Source organism: Oncorhynchus tshawytscha, linkage group LG13 (assembly GCF_018296145.1).
Source record: "Oncorhynchus tshawytscha isolate Ot180627B linkage group LG13, Otsh_v2.0, whole genome shotgun sequence".
Lineage (NCBI taxonomy): Eukaryota > Metazoa > Chordata > Actinopteri > Salmoniformes > Salmonidae > Oncorhynchus > Oncorhynchus tshawytscha.
This window is the reverse complement of record NC_056441.1, coordinates 83,693,427-83,716,927: the sequence shown is the minus strand read 5'-3', so window position 1 is coordinate 83,716,927 and position 23,501 is coordinate 83,693,427. Positions and strand designations below refer to the sequence as shown.

Below are 23,501 nucleotides of genomic sequence, written 5' to 3'. Positions count from 1 at the left end.
GCAATACACTCAACCAAACGTTTTCTGTCAGGAGGAATTTTGAACCATTCCTCCTTACAAAACTGTTTCAGTTCAACAATATTCTAGGGATGTCTGGTGTGAACTGCTCTCAATCGGGTTGAGGTCAGGACTCTGACTGGGCCACTCCAGAAGACGTATTTTCTTCTGCGTATTTTCATATTTTCTGTCCACAGAATATTTTTCCAGTAGTGCTGTGGAACATCAAGGTGCTATTTTGCAAACTTCAGACGTGCAGCAATGTTTTTTTGGACAGCAGTGGCTTCTTCCATGGAGTCCTCCCATGAACACCTATCTTGTTTAGTGTTTTATGTATCGTAGACTCGTCAACAGAGATGTTAGCATGTTCCAGAGATTTCTGCAAGTCTTTAGCTAACACTCTAGGCAGCTCTAACCAACATCTCCAATCTCGTCTCATTGATTAAACTCCAGTTTAGCTGACTACTGACTCCAATTAGCTTTTGGAGAAGCTATTAGCCTAGGGGTTCACATACTTTTCCCAACCTACACTGAGAATGTTTAAATGATGTATTCAATATAGACAACAAAAATACAACAATTTGTGTGTTATTAGTTAAAGCACACTGTGTTTGTCTATTGTTGTGACTTAGATGAAGATCAGATCAAAGTTTATGACCAATTTATGCAGAAATCCAGGTAAATCCAAAGGGTTCACATACATTTTCTTGCCACTGTACGTAGTTGAACAAGTATGTACCTGAAAAGTTAGGATAGCCTGAACATAGGAATGTTGGTTTGCTGTATCAATCTTGAACGGACGAAAAATGTATGTTGGTGAGTTATTTTATGCAAATGTATATGGTTCTAGTTTATAAAAGTTACAAAAAAATCTGAAGTTAGTATAGCTTGAACATGTGAAAGCTTGTTTGGTGTATGTAGCTTGAATGGTTCAAGAGTTACTGTTGGCGGGTTATGTTATGCTAATTTGTGCACATTAACATAGTTACTAGTTAATACTAGTTTTAAAGAAATTAGAAGTAAGTATAGCCTGAACGTGTGAAAGTTGGTTTGGTGTCTCTTGCTTGAACGGCTCAAGAGTTACTATTGGTGACTTATTTTATGTAAATGTTTGCAAATCTAAATTATAATTGATAAAAGTTTGAAAGAATTTGAAGTTAAAGTAACCTAAACATGTGAAATATGGTTTGGTGTCTCTAGCTTGAACGGTTTAAGATTTACTGTTGGCTAGTTATAAAGAATAAAGAATTTGATAGCCTTTATGTTTTAAATATGGTCTTGTAACTTAATTGGCCAAGAAGCAGGACCATTTTGAATTGCTACCTCTGTATTCCTGTGGTTCTCATTCAAACACATGTTAATTTCTGGACATTTAGTTCATTTCTAGCCTATAGTTAAAAAATGGTATATAGTATGAAAAATGTTTTGACAAGCAATCTAAGTAGAGTCAGTCTAAACATCTCAGCGTTGGTTTGGACTTAATAGCTTAAGCGGTGAAAGATTACATAGAAATAATCTACAATTCTTGACCTACCATTCCAGTCTATGGCTCTTTTTTTGCCATCGAAATGCATCGGTATCCATAGCAACAGCTCCATTTGGGATGCACGATGACGCGATATGAGAGAGCTGTTAGCTGACGTTAGCTTGCTTCTTTTTTTGTCACTCGGTTTGGCCTACAAACTATTATGACCCCTCTATGGAAAAAGATGAGACTCTCACGAACATGTTGTGTTTACATGCTTTGCTCTCGGACGCACACAGGCCTTACAAACTCTTGTCTGAAAGTCCCCTGGTACCAGTTGAAAAAGTGAATGGAAGTACACTACCAGTCAAAAGTTTGGACACACCTGCTCATTCCAAGTTTTTTCTTTATTTTTACTGTTTTCTACATTGTAGAATAATAGTGAAGACATCAAAACGATGAAATAACACATATGGAATCATTTAGTAACCAAACAAGTGTTCAACAAATCAAAGTATATTTCATATTTGAGATTATTCAAAGTAGCCACCCTTTGCCTCAATGACAGCTTTGCACACTCTTGGCATTCTCTCAACCAGCTTCCTGAGTTGGTCACCTACATTTCAATTAACAGTTGTGTTGTGACAAGGTAAGGGTGGTATACAGAAGATAACCCAATTTGGTAAAAGACCAAGTCCATATTATGGCAAGAACAGTTCAAATAAGCAAACAGTGCATCATTACTTTAAGACATGAAGGTCAGTCAATACGGAACATGTCAAGAACTTTGAACGTTTCTTCAAAACCATAAAGCGCTATGATGAAACTGGCTCTCACAAGGACCGCCACAGGAAAGGAAAATATCTTCTTCTGTTGGCACTCGAAAAGGCCTCAGTTACATTACAAATGGTCCTTTGTTCGATAAATTTCTTCTTTATATCCATAAAAACTCAGTTCAGCAGGTGCGCTTCTGTCAATAATCCACTCGGTTGGATTGAATCCCAAACGTTACCAATAAACTTATCCAAACAAGTCAATCAACGTTTATAATCAACCCTTAGGTACCCTAATACGCAAATAAACAATCAAATTTAAGACGGAGTATCGTTATTGTCTTTACCAGAGAAAACAAAAATAACGCCTCTCTCGGCCATGCGCATGGAAACACTACAGTCAAAATGGGAGCCCTTAGAAAAACTACTTCTTCTCCCTAATTTTTCCAAAAACCAGCCTGAAACTCTTTCTAAAGACGGTTGACATCTAGTGGAAGCCCTAGGAACTGCAATCGGGCACGATTTCGCCCTATTATAAAAGTGCCAGCCATTGAAATCAGTGGTAGGATGAAAAAACATTTTTGGGGGATGGTTTGTCCTTGGGGTTTCACCTGCCATTTCAGTTCTGTTATACTCACAGACATTATTTTAACAGTTTTAGAAACTTCAGAGTATTTTCTATCAAAATCTACCAATTATATGCATATCCTAGCTTCTGGGCCTGAGTAGCAGGTAGTTTACTTCGGGCACACTTTCATCACTTTCATACCGCCCCCATCCCAAAGAAGTTAACTGACTTGCCTAGTTAAATTAAAACATACATTTAAAAAAGGACACCAAGAAGAAGAGACTTGATTGGACCAAGAAACGAGCAATGGATATTAGACAGGTGGAAATGTGTTCTGATGAGTCCAAATTTGAGATTTTTTGTTCCAACCTCCGTGTCTTTGTGAGACAGAGTAGGTGAACGGATGATCTCTGCATGTGTGGTTCCCACCGTGAAGCACGGAGGAGGAGCTGTGACAGTGTGGGGAGCTTTGCTGGTGGCACTGTCTGTGATTTATTTAGAATTCAAGGCACACTTAACCAGCATGGCTACCACAGCATTCTGCAGCGATACTCCATCCCATCTGGTTTGCGCTTAGTGGGACATCATTTGTTTGTCAACAAGACAATGACCCAATGCACCTCCAGGCTGTGTAAGGGCTATTTTACCAAGAAGGAGAGTGATGGAAAGCTGCATCAGATGACCTGGCTTCCACAATCACCCAACCTCAACCCAAATGAGATGGTTGGGAATGAGTTGGACCACAGAGTGAAGGTAAAGCAGCCATCAAGTGCTCAGCATATGTGGGAACTCCTTCAAGGATTGTTGGAAAAGCATTCCTCTTGAAGCTGGTTGAGAGAATGACAAGCGTGTGCAAAGCTGTCATCATGGCAAAGGATGGCTACTTTGAAGAATCAAAAATATGTTTTGATTTGTTTAACACTTTTTTGGTTACTACATGATTCCATATGTGTTATTTAATAGTTTTGATGCCTTCACTATTATTCTACAATGTAGGAAATAATACAAATAAAGAAAAACCCTTGAATGAGGAGGCGAGTAGGTCCAAACTTATTATGGCAAGAATAGCCCACCCAATTTTACCTACCTCATCCCCATACTGTTTTTATTTATTTACTTTTCTGCTCTTTTGCACACCAATATCTCTACCTGTACATGACCATCTGATCATTTATCACTCCAGTGTTAATCTGCAAAATTGTAATTATTCGCCTACCTCCTCATGCCTTTTGCACACAATGTATATAGACTCCCCTTTTTTTTCTACTGTGTTATTGACTTGTTAATTGTTTACTCCATGTGTAACTCTGTGTTGTCTGTTCACACTGCTATGCTTTATCTTGGCCAGGTCGCAGTTGCAAATGAGAACTTGTTCTCAACTAGCCTACCTGGTTAAATAAAGGTGAAATAAAAAATAAATACAAACTTTTGACTGGTAAGGTATTTATGGTGACTGTATATACCAGCATTCCGCTACACTCACAATAAAATCTGCTAAACACGCGTACGTGCCAAATACAATTTGAATTGATTTGTTTAGTGCCAAAAATAAGGCGTTAAATAGAAGTAAAAAATAAAATAAAAATGTTTTCTTACCTTTCTTATGTCTCTCAGATATAGGACAAACACTTAGGAACAAACTTTAGATGTTTTATTATCACACTTAATTAAAGTATTGAAAGGTTTGAAAGGGATACATACAGATTTTCCCTTCCGGAAGAGGAGCTGGTTTCCTGCCAGGGTGAAGTAGCGAGTCTTCCAGCGTTTGATGAACTTCCAGCGAACCTGCTTCTCTTTCAGTTTCCCCTCCATCAGCGGCTGGCCATCCTCGTTCACCACTGGAGAGACAAATCAAAACAACATGATGCTCAATCAGCTGTGATCCACATCCACTCACTTTTACCACCTGCTATTGCAGTGTATGCACCAACTGTATGTACCAACTGTATGTACCAACCAACCTACTGAGCTCTTGGAACAACAAAACAAAAATACATGAAGACACGATGATTGAAAAAAAGGAGGAATGGCTGAATAATTGCAGATAGTATACCCCTTTCCTCTCTTCTTTAGTCTTGTCTATATTCACAGGAACAGCCAAATAGGCCTATACAGTATCTATACCAATGTTTTGTATACTCACCTCCCTATACCAATTTTCTGTATACTCACCTCCCTATACCAATGTTCTGTATACTCCCCTCCCTATACCAATGTTCTGTATACTCCCCTCCCTATACCAATGTTTTGTATACTCCCCTCCCTATACCAATGTTCTGTATACTCACCTCCCTACCCTATACCTCCCTATACCAATGTTCTGTATACTCCCCTCCCTATACCAATGTTTTTTTCCCTATACCAATGTTCTGTATACTCCCCTCCCCCTATACCAATTTTCTGTATACTCACCTCCCTATACCAATTTTCTGTATACTCTCCCTCCCTATACCAATGTTCTGTATACTCCCCTCCCTATACCAATGTTTGTATACTCCTGTACCAACTCCCCTCCCTATACCAATGTTTTGTATACTCCCCTCCCTATACCAATGTTCTGTATACTCCCCTCCCTATACCAATGTTCTGTATACTCCCCTCCCTATACCAATGTTCTGTATACTCCCCACCCTATACCAATGTTCTGTATACTCCCCTCCCTATGTTCTGTATACTCCCCTCCCTATACCAATGTTCTGTATACTCCCCTCCCTATGTTCTGTATTGTGCCACGCAGGAGACTAGTGTCTTAAAAATAGAATTACCACAGATAAGATAGAGTTCCATCTAATCTGAGATTTGGCTGAAGATGCTGTGCTTCAGTGAAATTCTCCTGTCAAAGAGAACGGTAGCCAAAACTCCTTCAGTCCAGTCCCACCAGGCAAAAAAACTGGTTGAATCAACGTTGTTTCCACGTCATTTCAACCAACAAAATCAATGTGATGATGTTGAATCAACGTGGAACGGAGATGGACAGCATTTAATTATATGTCAGATAGACAGGGGGAGGAGGGAGAGAGAGGAAAAGAGACAGACAGAGGGTGGTGGACAACCACACACACTCTCACACCTATTACCTTTCACTTCAAAAGCATTCCAATGGTTTAACACTTAGGAAGATGATCAAGTCCCAACTGCTGCTCCCTTTCCCCCCTAGGAGAGGAAAACAACCTGGGAGTTCTCTCTCTCTCTCTCTCTCTCTCCAACATCGTTAAGAGTTGGGAAGGAATTTCACTGTTTTAAATGGCACCATGCAACTTTTAAATACTGTGTTTGTCTACAATGCATAGTCAGCATTTTCATAACAAGATGAAAACAAAGACATCTGAAAACAGTTATTACCTACTGTACGTATCCATCAGAGATGTGTGGTTCTACGGAACAGGCATCTGTATGGACATGCCTGCTATTAGACTGTCTCACCTACGTATCAAGACTATTTATGGTGAGTCATTATTACACTGGTGCATTGTGTAATATGTGTTCTGATGGGGGTCAGTGTCATCAGGAGGGCAAGAGGGTGACTGAGGGATCACTGTTGGAACAAGGATGGGGTGTCTGAGCCCAGAGGGATACCTAATGGAGGATGGTCTCCCTGTTAAATAAGGAAAGTCAGAGATTCTCTTTTAGTTTGTTTTTATTTTGGCGGATTCATCCGTTTTTGTTGTTGTTTTTTGTTGTTTTCAGAATCGTAGATTTTCTATTCATGGTTGTCCCTGTTTCTTTCTTTGAGCACCAAACCCCGATGAGACATATTGAAGCCCCCGTCGAGACAGATTCAAGCCCCGTCAAGAGAGATTCAAACCCAGTCAGGACAGATTCAAGCCCCACCGAGACAGAGCCAAGCCCCGTCGGGACAGATTCAAGCCCCGTCAAGACAGATTCAAGCCCCGTCAAGACAGATTCACTGGAGAGCCACACAAACACAAACAGCCTACTTATTAAATAACAAAACTGCTAATATTGCATTCATTCCAAAATACTGCATTCATTCCAAAATACTGCATGACAACCTGTCAATGCCTGGACTGCCAAGTAAAGACTACATCTTCTATGATCTACTTTCTCTGCCCAAACCCTATTTAATGCTGAACAAGTCACACACACCCACATACGCAGGCACACACGTTGTTGTCGACTGACCTTTTACATTCATCTTGGCTACTGCCTCTCTATAAGTCAAATAATTTCCTGTTTCATTAAAACCCCTCCCGATTGGCTAAGGTTCCACGGCACCCCGGTGGGATGCGATCTCCATTCAGTTTTACTGCTCTTTAAGGATGCTGTTTTCAACTCAGTGGTTATAATAGTAGTGAATGACCGACCTCAGCACTACTGTACCAGTCACAGAGGTTACTACTGTACCAGTTAAAGAGGCTACTACTGTACCAGTCAGAGGCTACTACTGTACCAGTCACAGAGGCTACTACTGTACCAGTCACAGAGGCTACTACTGTACCAGTCACAGAGGCTACTACTGTACCAGTCACAGAGGCTACTACTGTACCAGTCACAGAGGCTACTACTGTACCAGTCACAGAGGCTACTACTGAACCAGTCACAGAGGCTACTACTGTACCAGTCACAGAGGCTACTAGTGAACCAGTCACAGAGGCTACTAGTGAACCAGTCACAGAGGCTACTAGTGAACCAGTCACAGAGGCTACTAGTGAACCAGTCACAGAGGCTACTACTGTACCAGTTACAGAGGCTACACATCCACTGTAACACTACTGTACCAGAGAGTTACTACAGTGGCTAGAGAATCAAAGACAATAGACTCAGGAGTGACATAGCCTGGTCCCAGACCTGTTTGAGCTTTTGCCTACTCAATCAAGCCTATAGACATTTATCAAATGTTTGGCATGACAATTCCATAAGGAACAGAAACAGTCCGGCACCCAGGCTATATTATAGAGATCAGAAACAGACTGGTACCCAGGCTATATTAAAGAGATCAAAAACAGTCCTGCACCCAGGCTATATTAAAGAGACTAGAAACAAACTGGTACCCAGGCTACATTAAAGAGATCAGAAACAGACTGGTACCCAGGCTATATTAAAGAGACTAGAAACAGACTGGTACCGAGGCTAGGAGTGGCTACTTTAATAGATGTTAACACTACCAAGGTGCTTAGAATGACCAACACCAGAACTGAGGGCAATAGACACACAGGCAGCAAAGCTAGTGATTCATTATGACCCTAATGCATTTACATTGGATGACTGCCACATCAGAATAGTAAAAAGGTCCCCTTAGATCTGCCAGGTAAAGACAGTGTGAGAGTACCATTTTAGCCACAAAGAAGTCCCTACTGTGTGGGTTATTTTAGCAAGCCCTTTCTCCCATGAGTTTACCTCACATTTATTTTTGTTTTATTTAATTTAACCTTTAACCAGGCAAGTCAGTTAAAAACAAATTCTTATTTACAATGACGGCCTACCAAAAGGCAAAAGCCCTCCTGCGGGGACAGGGGCTGGGATAAAAAAATATAAATAAATAAAAATATAGGACAAAACACACATTACGACAAGAGAGACACCACAACACTACATAAAGAGAGACCTAAGACAACAACAAAGCAAGGCAGCAACACATGACAACACAGCATGGTAGCAACACTACATGACAACAACATGGTAGCAACACTACATGGCAGCAGCACAACATGGTAGCAGCACAAAACATGGTACAAACATTATTCTGGCACAGACAACAGCACAAAGGCAAGAAGGTCGAGACAACAATACATCATGCGAAGCAGTCACAATTGTCAGTAAGAGTGTCCATGATTGAGTCTTTGAATGGCCCACAACGATTGAATGGTTTACCGTATCAAAAGCTTTGGCCAAGTCAATAAAAATAGCAGCACAACATGTCTTAGAATCAAGGGCAATGGTCATTGAGGACCTTTAAGGTTGCAGTGACACATTCATAACCTGAGCAGAAACCAGATTGCATACCAGCGAGAATACTATAGACATCAAGAAAGCCAGTCAGTTGATTATTGACAAGTTTTTCCAACACTTTTGATAAACAGGGCAAAATGGAAATAGGCCTATAACAGTTCGGATCAGCTTGATCTCCCCCTTTAAATAAAGGACACACTGTGGTTGCCTTCCAAGCAATGGGAACCACCTCAGAAAGGAGAGATAGGCTTGGTGATGATAGGGGCAGCAACCTTAAAGAAGAAAGGGTCTAAACCATCTGACCAAGATGTTTTTTGGGGACAAGTTTAAAGAGCTCCTTTAGCACCTCGGACTCAGTGACAGCCTGCAGGGAGAAACTTTGTAGCGAGGCAGGGGAAAAAGAGGGAAGAGCATTGTGGATAGTCACATTAGAAGGGGTGGGAGATGAGGAAATGTTGGATGGGCAAGGAGGCATGGCTGAGTCAAATAGGAATCCTGACTTAATGAAGTGGTGATTAAAGAGCTCAGCCATGTGCTTCTTGTCAGTAACAACCACATTATCAACATTAAGGAACATGGGCAGCTGTGAGGAGGAGGGTTTTATTCTACAGGTCTTTAACTGTTTTCCATAACTTCTTGGGGTTAGACCCACAGAGAGAACTGCTCCTTAAAGTAACTAACTTCGGCCTTCTGGATAGCCTGAGTGCACTTATTAATCATTTGCCTGAACGAGAGCCAGACAGCCTGAGTATGCGTGTGCCGAGACTTTCGCAAAATGGAATTCTTGAGGTGATTCTAAACCAATTTACAGAGGCCAGGTCATGAAGGAAGGCTTGCTCATTAAAACTTCTTAAGCTTCCCCCCTACTTTTTCTGAAATTCTGTTAAAAATCGCGCAACATTTTGGCGTCCTGCTACTCAGGCCAGGAATATAGTATATGCATATGATTAGTATGTGTGGATAGAAAACACTCAGACGTTTCCAAAACTGTTTAAATCACGGCTGTGACTATAACAGAACGTCTGTTTCATCGAAAAGCGCAGGAAAATCTGATCACTGGAGATGGAAAAAAGTATCCATGCGCCACTCCCATGAATTGTTAAAGGTGAACCGTAATATATTTGGCCAAGCTTGCAGTACCTACAGCTACCACAGGATCTATAGAGTCTCCTCATTTGAATCTGAATTGATTCTTGGTAGATCCGCCCAAAGGGAACCGATTCTCTCCGACCACCAACCCGAGGCATTGTCTGTCTTTTTCTCCGGACATTTTTCCACACGGCAGGCTAATTTACATCGCCTCCTGATGATTTTTATAGCTTATTAACGTGTAGTTATACCTAAAGTTGCATTAGAAAGGTATTTGAAGTGTTTTGTAAAAGTTTATCGTCGAATTTTTAACTTTTAAAAAATGACGTTACGTTATGAAACGCTCTTTTTTTCCGTTTTCCACACAGTCTTCATAGATCGATATCTAGGCTATATATGGACCGATTTAATCCAAAAAAAGACCCAGTATTGATTATGGGACATCAAGGTGTGCAAAGAAAGAAGATGGTCAAAGGTAATTAATGTTTTATATTTTATTGTGCGGTTTGTGTAGCGCCGACTATGCTAATTCTTTTGTTTACATCCCCTACGGGTCTTTTGGGGTGTTGCATGCTATCAGATAATAGCTTCTCATGCTTTCGCCGAAAAGCATTTTAAAAATCTGACACGGTGGCTAGATTCACAATGACTGTAGCTTTATTTTAATACCAAACATGTGTATTTTAATGAACGTTTGCGTTTTAACTAATACCATTAGCATATAGCGTCGCGCATGTGCATTTCTAGAGCTCTAGGTGAGACGTCTGCGTCTCAAGTAAGCTCAAGAGGTTAAAGTTTTTTAGCAAGCGTCTATGACAAATCAGGACAGGTCGTTTCACTGAGCAGCCATTACGAACACAGGCTATAAAACAGTGATCACTAAGGTCATTATAGAAAACACTGGACTGATACCTATCAGGATTATTTGGGTGTTGGATTCATACCTTGTGGGATTGGTAATAATCAGAGAAAATTTAGAGAATCCCATCGCTTTAGGACTTGGTCAGGTGGTTTAAGCATGTCCCAGTTTAAGTCACCTAGCAGGACAAATTCAGACTTAGGGTAAGGTGCCAGGAACGAGCATAGGGCAGGTAGGGCACAGGCCAGTGCTGATTGTGGACAATCACACCCAGCAACAGTCCACACAGAGCCATTTGAAAGTTTAATGCTTAAAACCAGCTGATCAAATTGTTTGGGGACAGACTTGGTGGAGACAACCGAGCACTGAAGGTGATCCTTGGTAATGATTGCCACCACCACCTTTGGAAGATCTGTCTTGCTGAAAAAGGATATAACCAGAAAGGTTAACCTCAGTGTTCAAAACACTCTTTCTTAACCACGTCTCAGTAATGACCAATACATCTGTTTTGGAACTGTGAACCCACATTTTCAATTGATCTATTGTAGGTAATAAGCTTCTAGTGTTGAAGTGCAGAGAAAACCCAGGCTTTTACAAGAGCAGAAATCAGTGAAGCAGATATCAGAGCACAAGTCAGAATTGGGGCTAGAAACAGTAGATTGGCCAGGGTGTACAAGCACATTTCCAGATATAATCAGCAGTAATAGAAGCAGGGCACGGCAGAGGACAGGTAAAGCTCTGCATTGCATTTTTATGATATTTGAATGTGCTTCAGATGGCAACAAGATCATATTGTACAGCAATTTCATCAGGTAACATGAATACAAAGCAGGTGAAAGGTGGTTAGAATAGGATGGGAGGCCAAGAGTCTGTGTAACCAATAAAGAGTCAGAGTCCCGAGTGTGGGAACAAACATAGTCTGTCCCACGGTTGGGTAAACAAGTAAGTTCATAGTCAACAAAGCGTGCAGGAGTCATGAGGCAAAAAGCATAAAGCACAAGAAAAATATATAACTTGGGGATAACCATTGTAAGTTCAAAGAGTCACTCGCCCCAACAGGATTGAGAGTAGCTCTCTATCAGTCCAGTAGGCAATAATCGTCTGAGACAAAATAAATAAATAGTAGGCCTATACTAGCTTATTCAAGTGTTTCATAATAAGCTACACAAGTTAATTAGCCAAACTGTGTGTGTGTGTGTGTGTGTGTGTGTGTGTGTGTGTAAGTGTGTGTGTGTGTGTGTGTGTGTGTAAGTGTGTGCTGTGAAAGCTCGGGAGAGAGGGGGCAGTGTGGCGGGGGTACCTGTTTCTGATCCCAAGTGTGGTCACGCATATGAACACACACACACACCAGTCAGACCACCCCAATTATACCGTACACCACACACAAGCCACATGGGATTATTAATACATACCAGTGCAATCAGCAATAACTACCTGGGAGCACAAAACTAAAGTGGATAAATGATTACACTTCACAGTTAGAGCAATCTGTTCCAATTAGAGGTTGGTGACATATGGTGTGTGTGTGTGTGTGTCCTGGGGGACACACACACACACACTCGGTAAGGTGGCCCTAGAGAGGGAATGGATGGCGTTGGAAAATAAGAGGGTGATGACAGATCGTTGACAGGGTAGAATGAGACAAAGAAAAGCTTAAGGGGTGGCCTTTCACCTTAAAAGGACATGTAAAAAAAAATATGTACACTTCATATTCATCCTCTCCTGCACCATCCCAACATCAACATATGTGAAAATGGTACGTTTCTACGTTTTGTAGTAAAAAGACAGAGGAAGATAAGTGGTTCCAATTACATCTTCAACCAATTAGTAGGCAATTAGTGGCAATGCCTAATCACACTTGGTTAAAATCACACATTGCACACCGATGATGTAATTGGAAACACTTTTCTTTCTCCATTTGTTTTTACTACAAAACATACAAACGCCCCATTTTCACATATGGAGATGTGTTATATTAGACAGATGAGAACAGGTGTGTTATATTGGACAGATGAGAACAGGTGTGTTATATTAGACAGGGAGGTTGAGGTGTGTTATATTAGACAGGGAGGTTGAGGTGTGTTATATTAGACAGGGAGGTTGAGGTGTGTTATATTAGACAGGGAGGTTGAGGTGTGGTATGTTAGACAGAGAGATTCAGGTGTTTTACCTGTGGCCTTCTCTGGGTTGTTGCACATGTAGCAGAGCCAGCTGCCCTCCTCTTCACTGAAGCCAAACAGGTCAAAGAAACGCACCTCCTCCAGAAGGATCTGCAGACTGTCCAGGTCCTACAGAGAGAGAGAGAGAGAGAGAGAGAGAGAGAGAGAGAGAGAGAGAGAGAGAGAGAGAGAGACTCAGAAAGCAAATGTCAACTGTTTGCTGATGATCTGGTGCTTCTGTCACCAACCAAGGAGTGCAATTCTTCAAAAATATACTTTGTGTGCAAAGCAAAAGCCCAAATAATGCAGGCAGAACAGAATTAGGACGATAGTTAGTTAGTTAGTTATCAACTAGTTATCAACATCCAGAAACATCCAGAAACATCCAGAAACATCCAGAAAAGAGATGTTAAATTCTACAACCACCTAAAAGGAAGTGATGCACACACATTCCCCCACAAAGCCATTACTTACAAAGAGACAAACCTAGAGAAGAGTCCCCTAAGCCAGCTGGTCCAGGGGCTCTGTTCACAAAAAACAAACAGGCCCCAGGACCGAAACACATTTAGACCCAACCAAATCATGAGAAAGCAAAAATATAACTATTTGACACACTGGAAAGAATCATCAAAAACACATAGAAAATTAGAATGCTTCCTGGCCCTAAACAGAGAGTACACAGCAGCCGAATACCTGACCACTGTGACTGACCCAAACTTAAAGGAAGACCTGGCTCTCGTGAAAAGACAGGCTATGTGCACACTGCCCACAAAATGAGGAGGAAACAGACCTGCACTTCTGCATCTCCTGCCCAATGTATGACCATATTAGGAGACACATATTTCCCTCAGATTACACAGATCCACCAAAAACTGTGAAAACAAATCAAACATTGATAAACTCCCATATCTGTTAGGTGAAATACCACAGTGTGCCATCACAGCAGCTAGATATGTGACCCATACCCATTATTTATTTTCTCGTTCATACTTCAACTCTTTGTACATTGTTACACTGTACAAAGTCAATAATATAACATTTGAAATGTCTATATTCTTTTAAAACTTTTGTGAGTATAATTTTTACTGATTGTTTATTTCCCTTTGTTAATTACATGTCTATTCCATTTGTTTTGGAAATGTAAACATATGTTTCCCAAGCCAATAAAGCCCTTTGAATTGAGAAAGAGAGAAAGATAGAGAGAATTAGAGATAATTTATTTTACATGTCTGTCTTACGAACACTCAGAGATATAAGAGCAAGTACAAAGAACACAGGCAAACTAGACTGGGAACATCTGTGGGTTAGAGAGAAAGAGAGAGAAAAGGACAGAGAGAGAAAAGGACAGAGAGAGAAAAAGAAAGAAAGACAGAGAAAAAGAAAGACAGAGAGAGAAAGAGAGAAAGATTAGAGAGAACAAGAGAGAAAAAGAGAGCGAGAGAGAGACAGAGAGAAAGATAATGAGAGAGAGACAGAAAGATTAGAGAGAACGAGAGAGAAAAAGAGAGCGAGAGAGAGAGAGAGACAGAGAGAAAGATAATGAGAGAGAGACAGAGAGAAAAAGACACAGAGAGAGAGAGAGAGAGAGAGAGAAAGAGATTATTTCAGTTTAATCCAGATGAATGATGACTGATGAGCATAATGGATCGTATTTTTCACTGTCTTTCCATTGTAAGACCCAAAATGCCTCAGCACCCGGCTCATCCATAACTTATACGTCAAGCATTAAAGTAGCATTTAAAACGGAGGGTTCATTTACAGTATAAAGTGAAGTATAACCCTTGGCATGTGACAGGGGTCTCCCGGGGTCTGCAATGGAGGTCTAGGTTGTACACACACGGACGGACGGACGGACGGACGGACGGACGCACGCACGCACGCACACACACACACTGTGTTCCCCTATGCCTGGGTAGGGATGTAGAGATAGGTGCTAATGCTTTGCGTTGTAGTAACCAAGTCCGGGCTCCAGACCACATAGTGAGTGTCTCAGCCGGATACATTTGTACTCGGTCTTGATTCCAGAGAGCAGCAGAGTAAAAATATTACACTTATCAGCTTCCATTCAGTCAGCGCATAAAACCTCTTCACCAGGCCAAATATATAAACTCCTTTAATGAAACATGAATACAGAATCTTAACAGCCTTTATATATATTATAGACATTTTAGTACAGTGGTGAACCTATAGGTCTTCAGTGTGTGAACCTATAGGCCTTCAGTGTGTGAACCTATAGGTCTTCAGTGTGTGAACCTATAGGCCTTCAGTGTGTGAACCTATAGGTCTTCAGTGTGTGAACCTATAGGTCTTCAGTGTGTGAACCTATAGGCCTTCAGTGTGTGAACCTATAGGCCTTCAGTGTGTGAACCTATAGGCCTTCCGTGTGTGAACCTATAGGCCTTCAGTGTGTGAACCTATAGGTCTTCAGTGTGTGAACCTATAGGCCTTCAGTGTGTGAACCTATAGGCCTTCATTGTGTGAACCTATAGGCCTTCAGTGTGTGAACCTATAGGCCTTCATTGTGTGAACCTATAGGCCTTCAGTGTGTGACAGGTTAGTATAGTGGTGAACCTATAGGTCTTCAGTGGTGAACCTGTAGGTCTTCAGTGGTGAACCTATAGGCCTTCAGTGTGTGAACCTATAGGCCTTCAGTGTGTGAACCTATAGGCCTTCAGTGTGTGAACCTATAGGCCTTCAGTGTGTGAACCTATAGGCCTTCAGTGTGTGAACTGAAGATGGGGGCTTTGGTTCGAGACACAACAGGTTGAGAAAAACACAGAGACAGAGAGAAAAAGAGTGTGTGCCTGCGTGTGTATGTGTTAAGCACATTGCTTATATTTACAACAGGTGTACAGCCTACCTGGCTGTCATGAAAATTAACGAGTAAGTGTGATTCACGATTAAGTTCCCCAGCAATTATATATATATTCGCTCAAACAGAAGGGGGAACTAACAAAGAGTCACTGACAACAACCAAATCTAAACAGGTAGAGTTTTAGGAGGGGTTCTGAAAGACACTCATGGTTGGCATCCACTGAAAGTTGCATAGCAACAACAACTGCAAACTAAAAGACACCCACCATGAGACCCACTAAATTTTCCCAAGAAGAGGCAAACAAAAGAAACACCCACACCAAACTTAAAGACAGGAAGCAAACCAAAAAGTTTAGCAAAAAGCCACAGTTAAATATCACCTTGGCCAGCCACAATTACATATCACCTGGGCCAGCCACAGTTAAATATCACCTGGGCCAGCCACAGTTAAATATCACCTGGGCCAGCCACAGTTAAATATCACCTGGGCCAGCCACAGTTAAATATCACCTGGGCCAGCCACAGTTAAATATCACCTGGGCCAGCCACAGTTAAATATCACCTGGGCCAGTCACAATTAAATATCACCTGGGCCAGCCACAATTACATATCACCTGGGCCAGCCACAATTACATATCACCTGGGCCAGCCACAATTACATATCACCTGGGCCAGCCACAATTAAATATCACCTGGGCCAGCCACATGCTAGCGAGCTAACATCTAACCTCAAAACATACATGGAAAAACCAAAGCCTGTAACAGTGTGTCAATGTGTGATGCATGACTGACTTCTTAGATCCAGTCATCTATCTATAACTGTGCTTCCCCCACTCCCTGTCAGACTCAGCCCCGGGAGAGTCACCTGAGCTTCCCCCACTCTCTGTCAGACTCAGCCCTGGGAGAGTCACCTCAGCTTACCCCACTCTCTGTCAGACTCAGCCCTGGGGGAGTCACCTCAGCTCAGCCCTACCCCACTCTCTGTCAGACTCAGCCCTGGGGAGTCACCTCAGCTTACCCCACTCTCTGTCAGACTCAGCCCTGGGGGGGAGTCAGCCCTGGGGGAGTCAGCTTACCCCACTCTCTGTCAGACTCAGCCCTGGGGGAGTCACCTCAGCTTACCCCACTCTCTGTCAGACTCAGCCCTGGGGGAGTCACCTCAGCTTACCCCACTCTCTGTCAGACTCAGCCCTCAGCAACAAAAAAAACTGAGTTACACATGGAATAAACTAATGTACAGTCAATAACACAATAGAAAAATCTATATACAGTGTATGCAAATGGAGTAAGGAGGTATGGCAATAAATAGGCCAATAGTAGCGAAGTAATTACAAATTAGCAAATTAACACTGGAGTGATAGATGTGAAGATGATGATGAGCAAGTAGAAATACCGGTGTGCAAAAGAGCAAAAAAAGTAAATAAAAACAATATGGTGAAGAGGTAGGTAGTTGGGTGGGCTATTTACAGATGGGCTGTGTACAGCTGCAGCGATCGGTTAGCTGCTCAGATAGCTGATGCTTAAAGTTAGTGAGGGAGATATAAGTCTCCAACTTCAGTGATTTTTGCAATTCGTTCCAGTCATTGACAGCAGAGAACCGGAAGGAAATGCAGCCAAAGGAGGTGTTGGGTTTGGGGGTGACCAGTGAGATAAACCTGCTGGTGCGCGTGCTACGGGTAGGTGTTGTTATGGTGACCAGTGAGTTGAGATAAGGCGGAGCTTTACCTAGCACAGACTTAAGGATGACCTGGAGCCAGTGGGTTTGACGACGAATATGTAGCGAGGGCCAGCTGACAAGAGCATACAGGTTGCAGTGGTGGGAGGTATATGGGGCTTTGGTGACTAAACGGATGGCACTGTGATAGACCGCATCCAGTTTTCTGAATAGAGTGTTGGAGGCTACTTTGTAAATGACATCGCCGAAGTCGAGGATCGGTAGGATAGTCAGTTTTACGAGGGTATGTTTAGCAGCGTGAGTGAAGGAGGCTTTGTTGCGAAATAGGATAGAGCAGTTGGAGGCCACGGAAGGAGTGTTGTATGGCATTGAAGCTCGTTTGGAGGTTTGTTAACACAGTGTCTAAAGAAGGGCCAGAAGTATACAGAAGGGTGTCGTCTGTGTAGAGGTGGATCAAGGAATCAACCGCAGCAAGCGCCACATCATTGATATAAACAGAGAAAAGAGTCAGCCCGAGAATTGAACCCTATTGTACCCCCATAGAGAGTTATCTAGAGGAAAAAGAAAAGCACACCTATTTAGACGAGGTGCTGGCTAGCGGAAAACTTGAAAATAAAAGAGCGCCGCACACTCTAAGAGCTCAGATGCAAAAATGTAATGTCCAACGTTTCGACATGCGCGCTGTCTTCATCTAGGTATAATCACAAACACTGCAGGGTGACTCGTTTACACACACAGGTGTCTGTAATCATGGCCAAGTAATGGCCTAATATCATTGGTTAATTCTCAAATATTAAAATAACATACAAAGAATAAATAGATAGGGTATGATCATAGATTCAATTTAGACTACATAAGCCTACAAACAATTACAAAGGCAAAGTCACAATAATCACAAGAATGGCTTCAGATCAAAGTCTACGTTGAGACCAAAGGGACCCCCATAGAGACTGCCAGAGGTCTGGACAACAGGCCCTCCGATTTGACACACTGAACTTCATCTTTTATCGATGGCGGTTATGATAACGTTTAGTACCTTGTGCGTGGCTGAGGTGCACCCGTGACCGGCTCGGTAACCGGATTGCACAGCGGAGAAGGTACGGTGGGATTTGAAATGGTCAGTGATCTGTTTGTTAACTTGGCTTTCAAAGACTTTAGAAAGGCAGGACAGAATGGATATAGGTCTGTAACAGTTTTGGTCTAGAGTGTCTCCCCCTTTGAAGAGGGGGATTAGGAATCTCGGACGATACAGAAGAGAGGTTGAACAGACTAGTAATAGGGGTTGCAACAATGGCGGCGGATAATTTCAGAAAGAGAGGGTCCAGATTGTCTAGCCCAGTTGATTTGTAAGGGTCCAGGTTTTGCAGCTCTTTCAGAACATCTGCTATCTGGATTTGAGTGAAGGAGAAGCTGGGGAGGCTTGTTTGCCGGGGTTGGGGTAGCCAGGAGCAAAGCATGGCCAGCCGTAGCGAAATGCTTATTGAAATTGTCGATTATCGTGGATTTATCGGTGGTGAGGTTGTTTCCTAGCCTCAGTGCAGTGGGCAGCTGGAAGGAGGTGCTCTTATTCACAGTGTCCCAGAACTTTTTTGGAGTTAGAGCTACAGGATGCACATTTCTGTTTGAAAAAGCTAGCCTTTGCTTTCCTAACTGACTGTGTGTATTGGTTCCTGACTTCCCTGAAAAGTTGCAGATTTCTGGGCGTGGTAGAATAGATTCAGAATAGATTCAGGGCATAATGTACAGACAGGGGTATGGTAGGGTGCGGGTACAGTGGAGGTAAACCTAGGCATTGAGTGACGATAAGAGAGGTTGTATCTCTGGAGGCACTAGTTATGCTAGGTAAGGTCACTGCATGTGTGGGAGGTGGGACAAAAGAGCTATCTGAGGCATGTTGTGTGGGACTAGGGGCTCCGCAGTAAAATAAAACAATGATAACTACCCTAAACAACAGTATACAAGGCATATTGACATTAGAGAGAGACATAAAGCGAGGAATAAAGCAATCACAGGTGTTGATTGGGAGAGCTAGCTAAGACAACAACAGCTAATCAGCCTAGACAATAACAACAGGTAAAATTGCGATGAATGGGCAGAGAGGGTCAGTTAATTACACACAGGACCAGAGTTCGAGGCTGGGCCCGACAGAAAAACAAAATAAACAAAAATGGAGTACCGTGATTAATGAACAGTGCAGCAGGCATCAGCTATGTAGCCAGATGATCATAGGGTCCAGTGAACAGCAATAGATGAAACAGGGAGCCGCTAGGTAGTCTTTACTATGCTAGCCAGCGGGGAACACATTCCTAAAGTTAGCGAGCCAGGCCTAGTAGAAGCGTCTTCCCCGACGTCCGACAAAGGCCGGTTGAGAGCACATCGGATGGAATTACGTCGGCAGACCAGTCGTGATGGATCCAATTGGCAAAAGAGGAATTGTAGCTGGAGTAGTTTTGTTTGCTAGCCGGGAGATGCGCCTGGCTCGAGGCTAACTGGTGCTAGCTTCGGGACAAGGGCGTTAGCCACTATAGCCACTCGGTAGCAGCTATCTAGCGGCGATTAACTGATGCAAAGGTCAAGAGCTTATGGCAGGAATCCTGTGATGTAGTGGCTTCTAGTCGTGTTAGTGAACAGTCCGGGAGGCATCAGCTGTGTAGCCGAGGGAACACAGGGTCCACTGAGCAGGCCAGGAGATTGGACTGGCTCAAGGCTAGCTTCCGGGCTGGGCCAATCGGTAGCAGCTAGCTAGCTGCGATGATCTGGAGTAATGGTCCAGAGCTTACGTCAGGAATCTGGTGATGTAGTGGAGAAAAGCAGTCCGGTATGCTCAGGGTTGATATCGCTCTGTGCACTGGCGGGTATTATCCAGGCTAAAAGCGTCTGGGTTCTGAGCTAAAGGTAAAGGCCGCTAGCAATGGCTAACAATGACTAAATAGCTAGTAGCTAATTAGCTGGTTAGCTTCTGATGGAGGTTCTAGCTATAAGGTCTAAAAATAGCAGGTCCGTATCACATTGGGTGAGGTGGGTTGCCGGAAGGTATATTTAATTTAAAAATGGAAAAAGAGATTGAAAAATATTGAACTACATACAAAAAAGGGACAATGACAAACACAATGACAAACACGTCTGCACTGCTACACAATCTTGGATATTCACCTCAGCTTCCCTCCCTCCCTGTCAGACTGAGCTCCAGGGGAGTCACCTCATCTTCCCCCCTCCCTGTCAGACTGAGCTCCATGGGAGTCACCTCAGGTGAGCCCACACAGGGTCAAAGGTCACTATACCATGACTTAGGGATATGACGCAGCAGGCAAAAGTTCCATCTATCCCAGCTCCTGCCCAATCAGTTCTGCTGACTCATGAGTTATGATGAGTTATGACACATCAGACAACATGTCTACACCTCTACAAACACACACACACACACACACACACACACACACACACACACACACACACACACACACACACACACACTTTCTACGCTTTAAAATTGGGCAATACAAATACAGAGAAGGAAACCTTGGGTTTCTACGCTTTAAAATTGGGCAATACAAATACAGAGAAGGAAAAAATTATCCAAAATAACCTATTGTGACCGGCCAGAAAGAAATATGTCAACACAATCACCACCACCAATCCCAAAACCCCAAGCACAACGGTGCCAGGACTGCCACAGGGCAACGTCCTGAATTTCCTGGAAGTGATCTGGGCGTGTAATTAACACCACAAATGTCAAATTTGACGGATGAGGACAACGACGTATGACACACACACACACACACACACACACACACACACACACACACACACACACAATCTTTGCACAATCACAAGTGGGAAGGTGGTTTTGACAGAGTTTCAGAAACAATAGCTAGATTATGTGGCCGAGTCTGAATAGCACCTACTGTATCTATTTAAACATCTAGAAACCCATGTGTGTGTCTCTCTGTATGCTCTGTCACTGCCAGGATGATATTCTTCTAATGTTTTCAAGATGCAGAAGAGATTTCACCAATACCTCCTGCAACTGTCCCCATTTTGGTAAACTTCAGGAGAGGGAGAGGGGAGAGGGAGAGAGAGAAAGATATTCACTTTGTATGTTGTCTACCTCACTTGCTTTGGCAATGTTAACACATGTTTCCCATGCCAATAAAGCCCTTGAATTGAATTGAATTGAATTGAACGAGAGAGAGAGCGAGGAAGAGAGAGAGAGAGAGAGAGAGGAAGAGAGAGAGAGAGAGAGAGAGGGAGAGAGAGAGAGGGAGTGAGGGAGAGAAGGAGAAAGAGGGGAGAGGGAGGGAGAAGGAGGGGAGAGGGAGCAGGAGAGGGAGATGAGAAAGAGGGAGAGAGAGAGAGAGAGAGAGAGAGAGAGGGAGAGGGAGGGAGGGAGAGAGGGAGAAGGAAAAAGAGGAGGAGGGGAAAGGGAGCAGGAGAGGGAGAAGGAGAGGGAGCGAAGGCAATAGAGGGAGATGAGAGAGAGAGAGGGAGAAAGAGAAAGAGGGGAGAGGGAGGGAGAAGGAGGGGAGAGGGAGCAGGAGAGGGAGAAGGAGAGGGAGGGAAGGAGAGAGGGGGCTAGAGGGCGATTTGAGAGAGGGTAAAATAGTAGGTGCAGGGGGGTAGAAAAGTACTCTATTTTAAAGAGGTATTATAAACACAGCACAGAAATAACCTACTAATAGCCTACTCTTCCAGGTGGAAATGATTGTGGCCTCTCTTTCAGTCTCTTATTTTTCTCTATCCCTCTTTCCTCTCTGTTATGGTTTAGAGTGATGCCCTCTCCTGGAGCCGGTTGAATTACGATCCTGTGTGTCTGTTCCATGGAAAACACTATCGAGAAACAAAGAATTCATTCTGCTGATGCTTCGCTCTGGTGAGAACTACCCCCAGCAGTTCATTTGAACACACACACACACAGAGCCAAGGAGGTTTTGCTCCTTGTGATGGTCGTAAGAGTAATTTATAGGAGAGCAGCTATGCTGGGCTCAGCCAGGCTGTGTCATAAACTGGTAACATTCCATTAAAAACACACACACACACGCACACACACACACACACAGGAAACGAGCCAGGCTGTGCAGTAATAAACTGGTCAGTCTCTATTTTAAACACATTACAGGTGAGAGGGGCTGGGGTGATGACATTTGAAACTGGCTCTGACGGAGAAAACAGGTCTCATATGTCAACCCTTACCCTCTCGTAATCTCTTACCCTATACCTTCTCCCCCCCTCAGTCTCTCTCTACCTCCTCCCTCCCTCAGTCTCTCTACCTCCTCTGCCCTCAGTCTCTCTCTACCTCCTCCCTCCCTCAGTCTCTCTACCTCCTCTCCCCTCAGTCTCTCTCTACCTCCTCTCCCCTCAGTCTCTCTCTACCTCCTCTCCCCTCAGTCTCTCTCTACCTCCTCTCCCCTCAGTCTCTCTCTACCTCCTCTCCCCTCAGTCTCTCTCTACCCTCCCCCTCAGTCTCTCTACCCTCCCCCTCAGTCTCTCTCTACCTCCTCCCTCCATCAGTCGCTCTACCTCCTCCCTCCCTCAGTCTCTCTACCTCCTCCCTCCCTCAGTATCTCTACCTCCTCCCTCCCTCAGTCTGTCTACCTCCTCCCCCTCAGTCTCTCTACCTCCTCCCTCAGTCTCTCTCTACCTCCTCCCTCCCTCAGTCTCTCTCCTTCTCCTCCCTCCCTCAGTCTCTCTCTACCTCCTCCCTCCCTCCCTCAGTCTCTCTACCTCCTCCCTCCCTCAGTCTCTCTACCTCCTCCCTCCCTCAGTCTCTCTACCCCAATCTCATCCTTACTTTACCACTGCCTCACCCCTGTCTCCTGTCCCCTCTCCCCCTCTGCCTCCTGTCCCCTCTCCCCCTCCAGCCCCCTCTCCCCCTCTGTCTCCTCTCCCCCTCTGTCTCCAGCCCCCTCTCCCCCTCTGTCTCCTGTCCCCTCTGCCTGTCCCCTCTGCCTCATGTCCCCTCTGCCTCATGTCCCCTCTGCCTCCTCTCCCCTCTGTCTCCTCTCCCCTCTCCCTTCTTACTCTTGCCCACTGTCCCCCTCTTCCTCCCTGTCTCCTCTCCCCTTTGTCTCCAGCCCCCTGTCTTCTGTACCCTCTCCCCCTCCGTGTCCTGTCCCCTCTCCCCCTGTGTCCTGTCCCCTCTCCCCTCTGTCTCCTCTCCCCTCCCCTCAGTCTCCTGTCCCCTCTGACTCCTCT

General features: G+C 43.6%; 1 protein-coding gene across 1 annotated transcript in view; it reads right to left on the bottom strand.

Annotated features, from left to right (window-relative positions):
- LOC112246347 (ventricular zone-expressed PH domain-containing protein-like) overlaps nt 1-23,501 on the bottom strand; it is a 122,079-nt gene that overhangs the window by 11,760 nt on the left and 86,818 nt on the right. Inside the window, 2 exon segments of the mRNA XM_042296438.1 lie at nt 4,505-4,641; nt 12,832-12,949. Coding sequence (XP_042152372.1) covers nt 4,505-4,641; nt 12,832-12,949 — 255 coding nt within the window.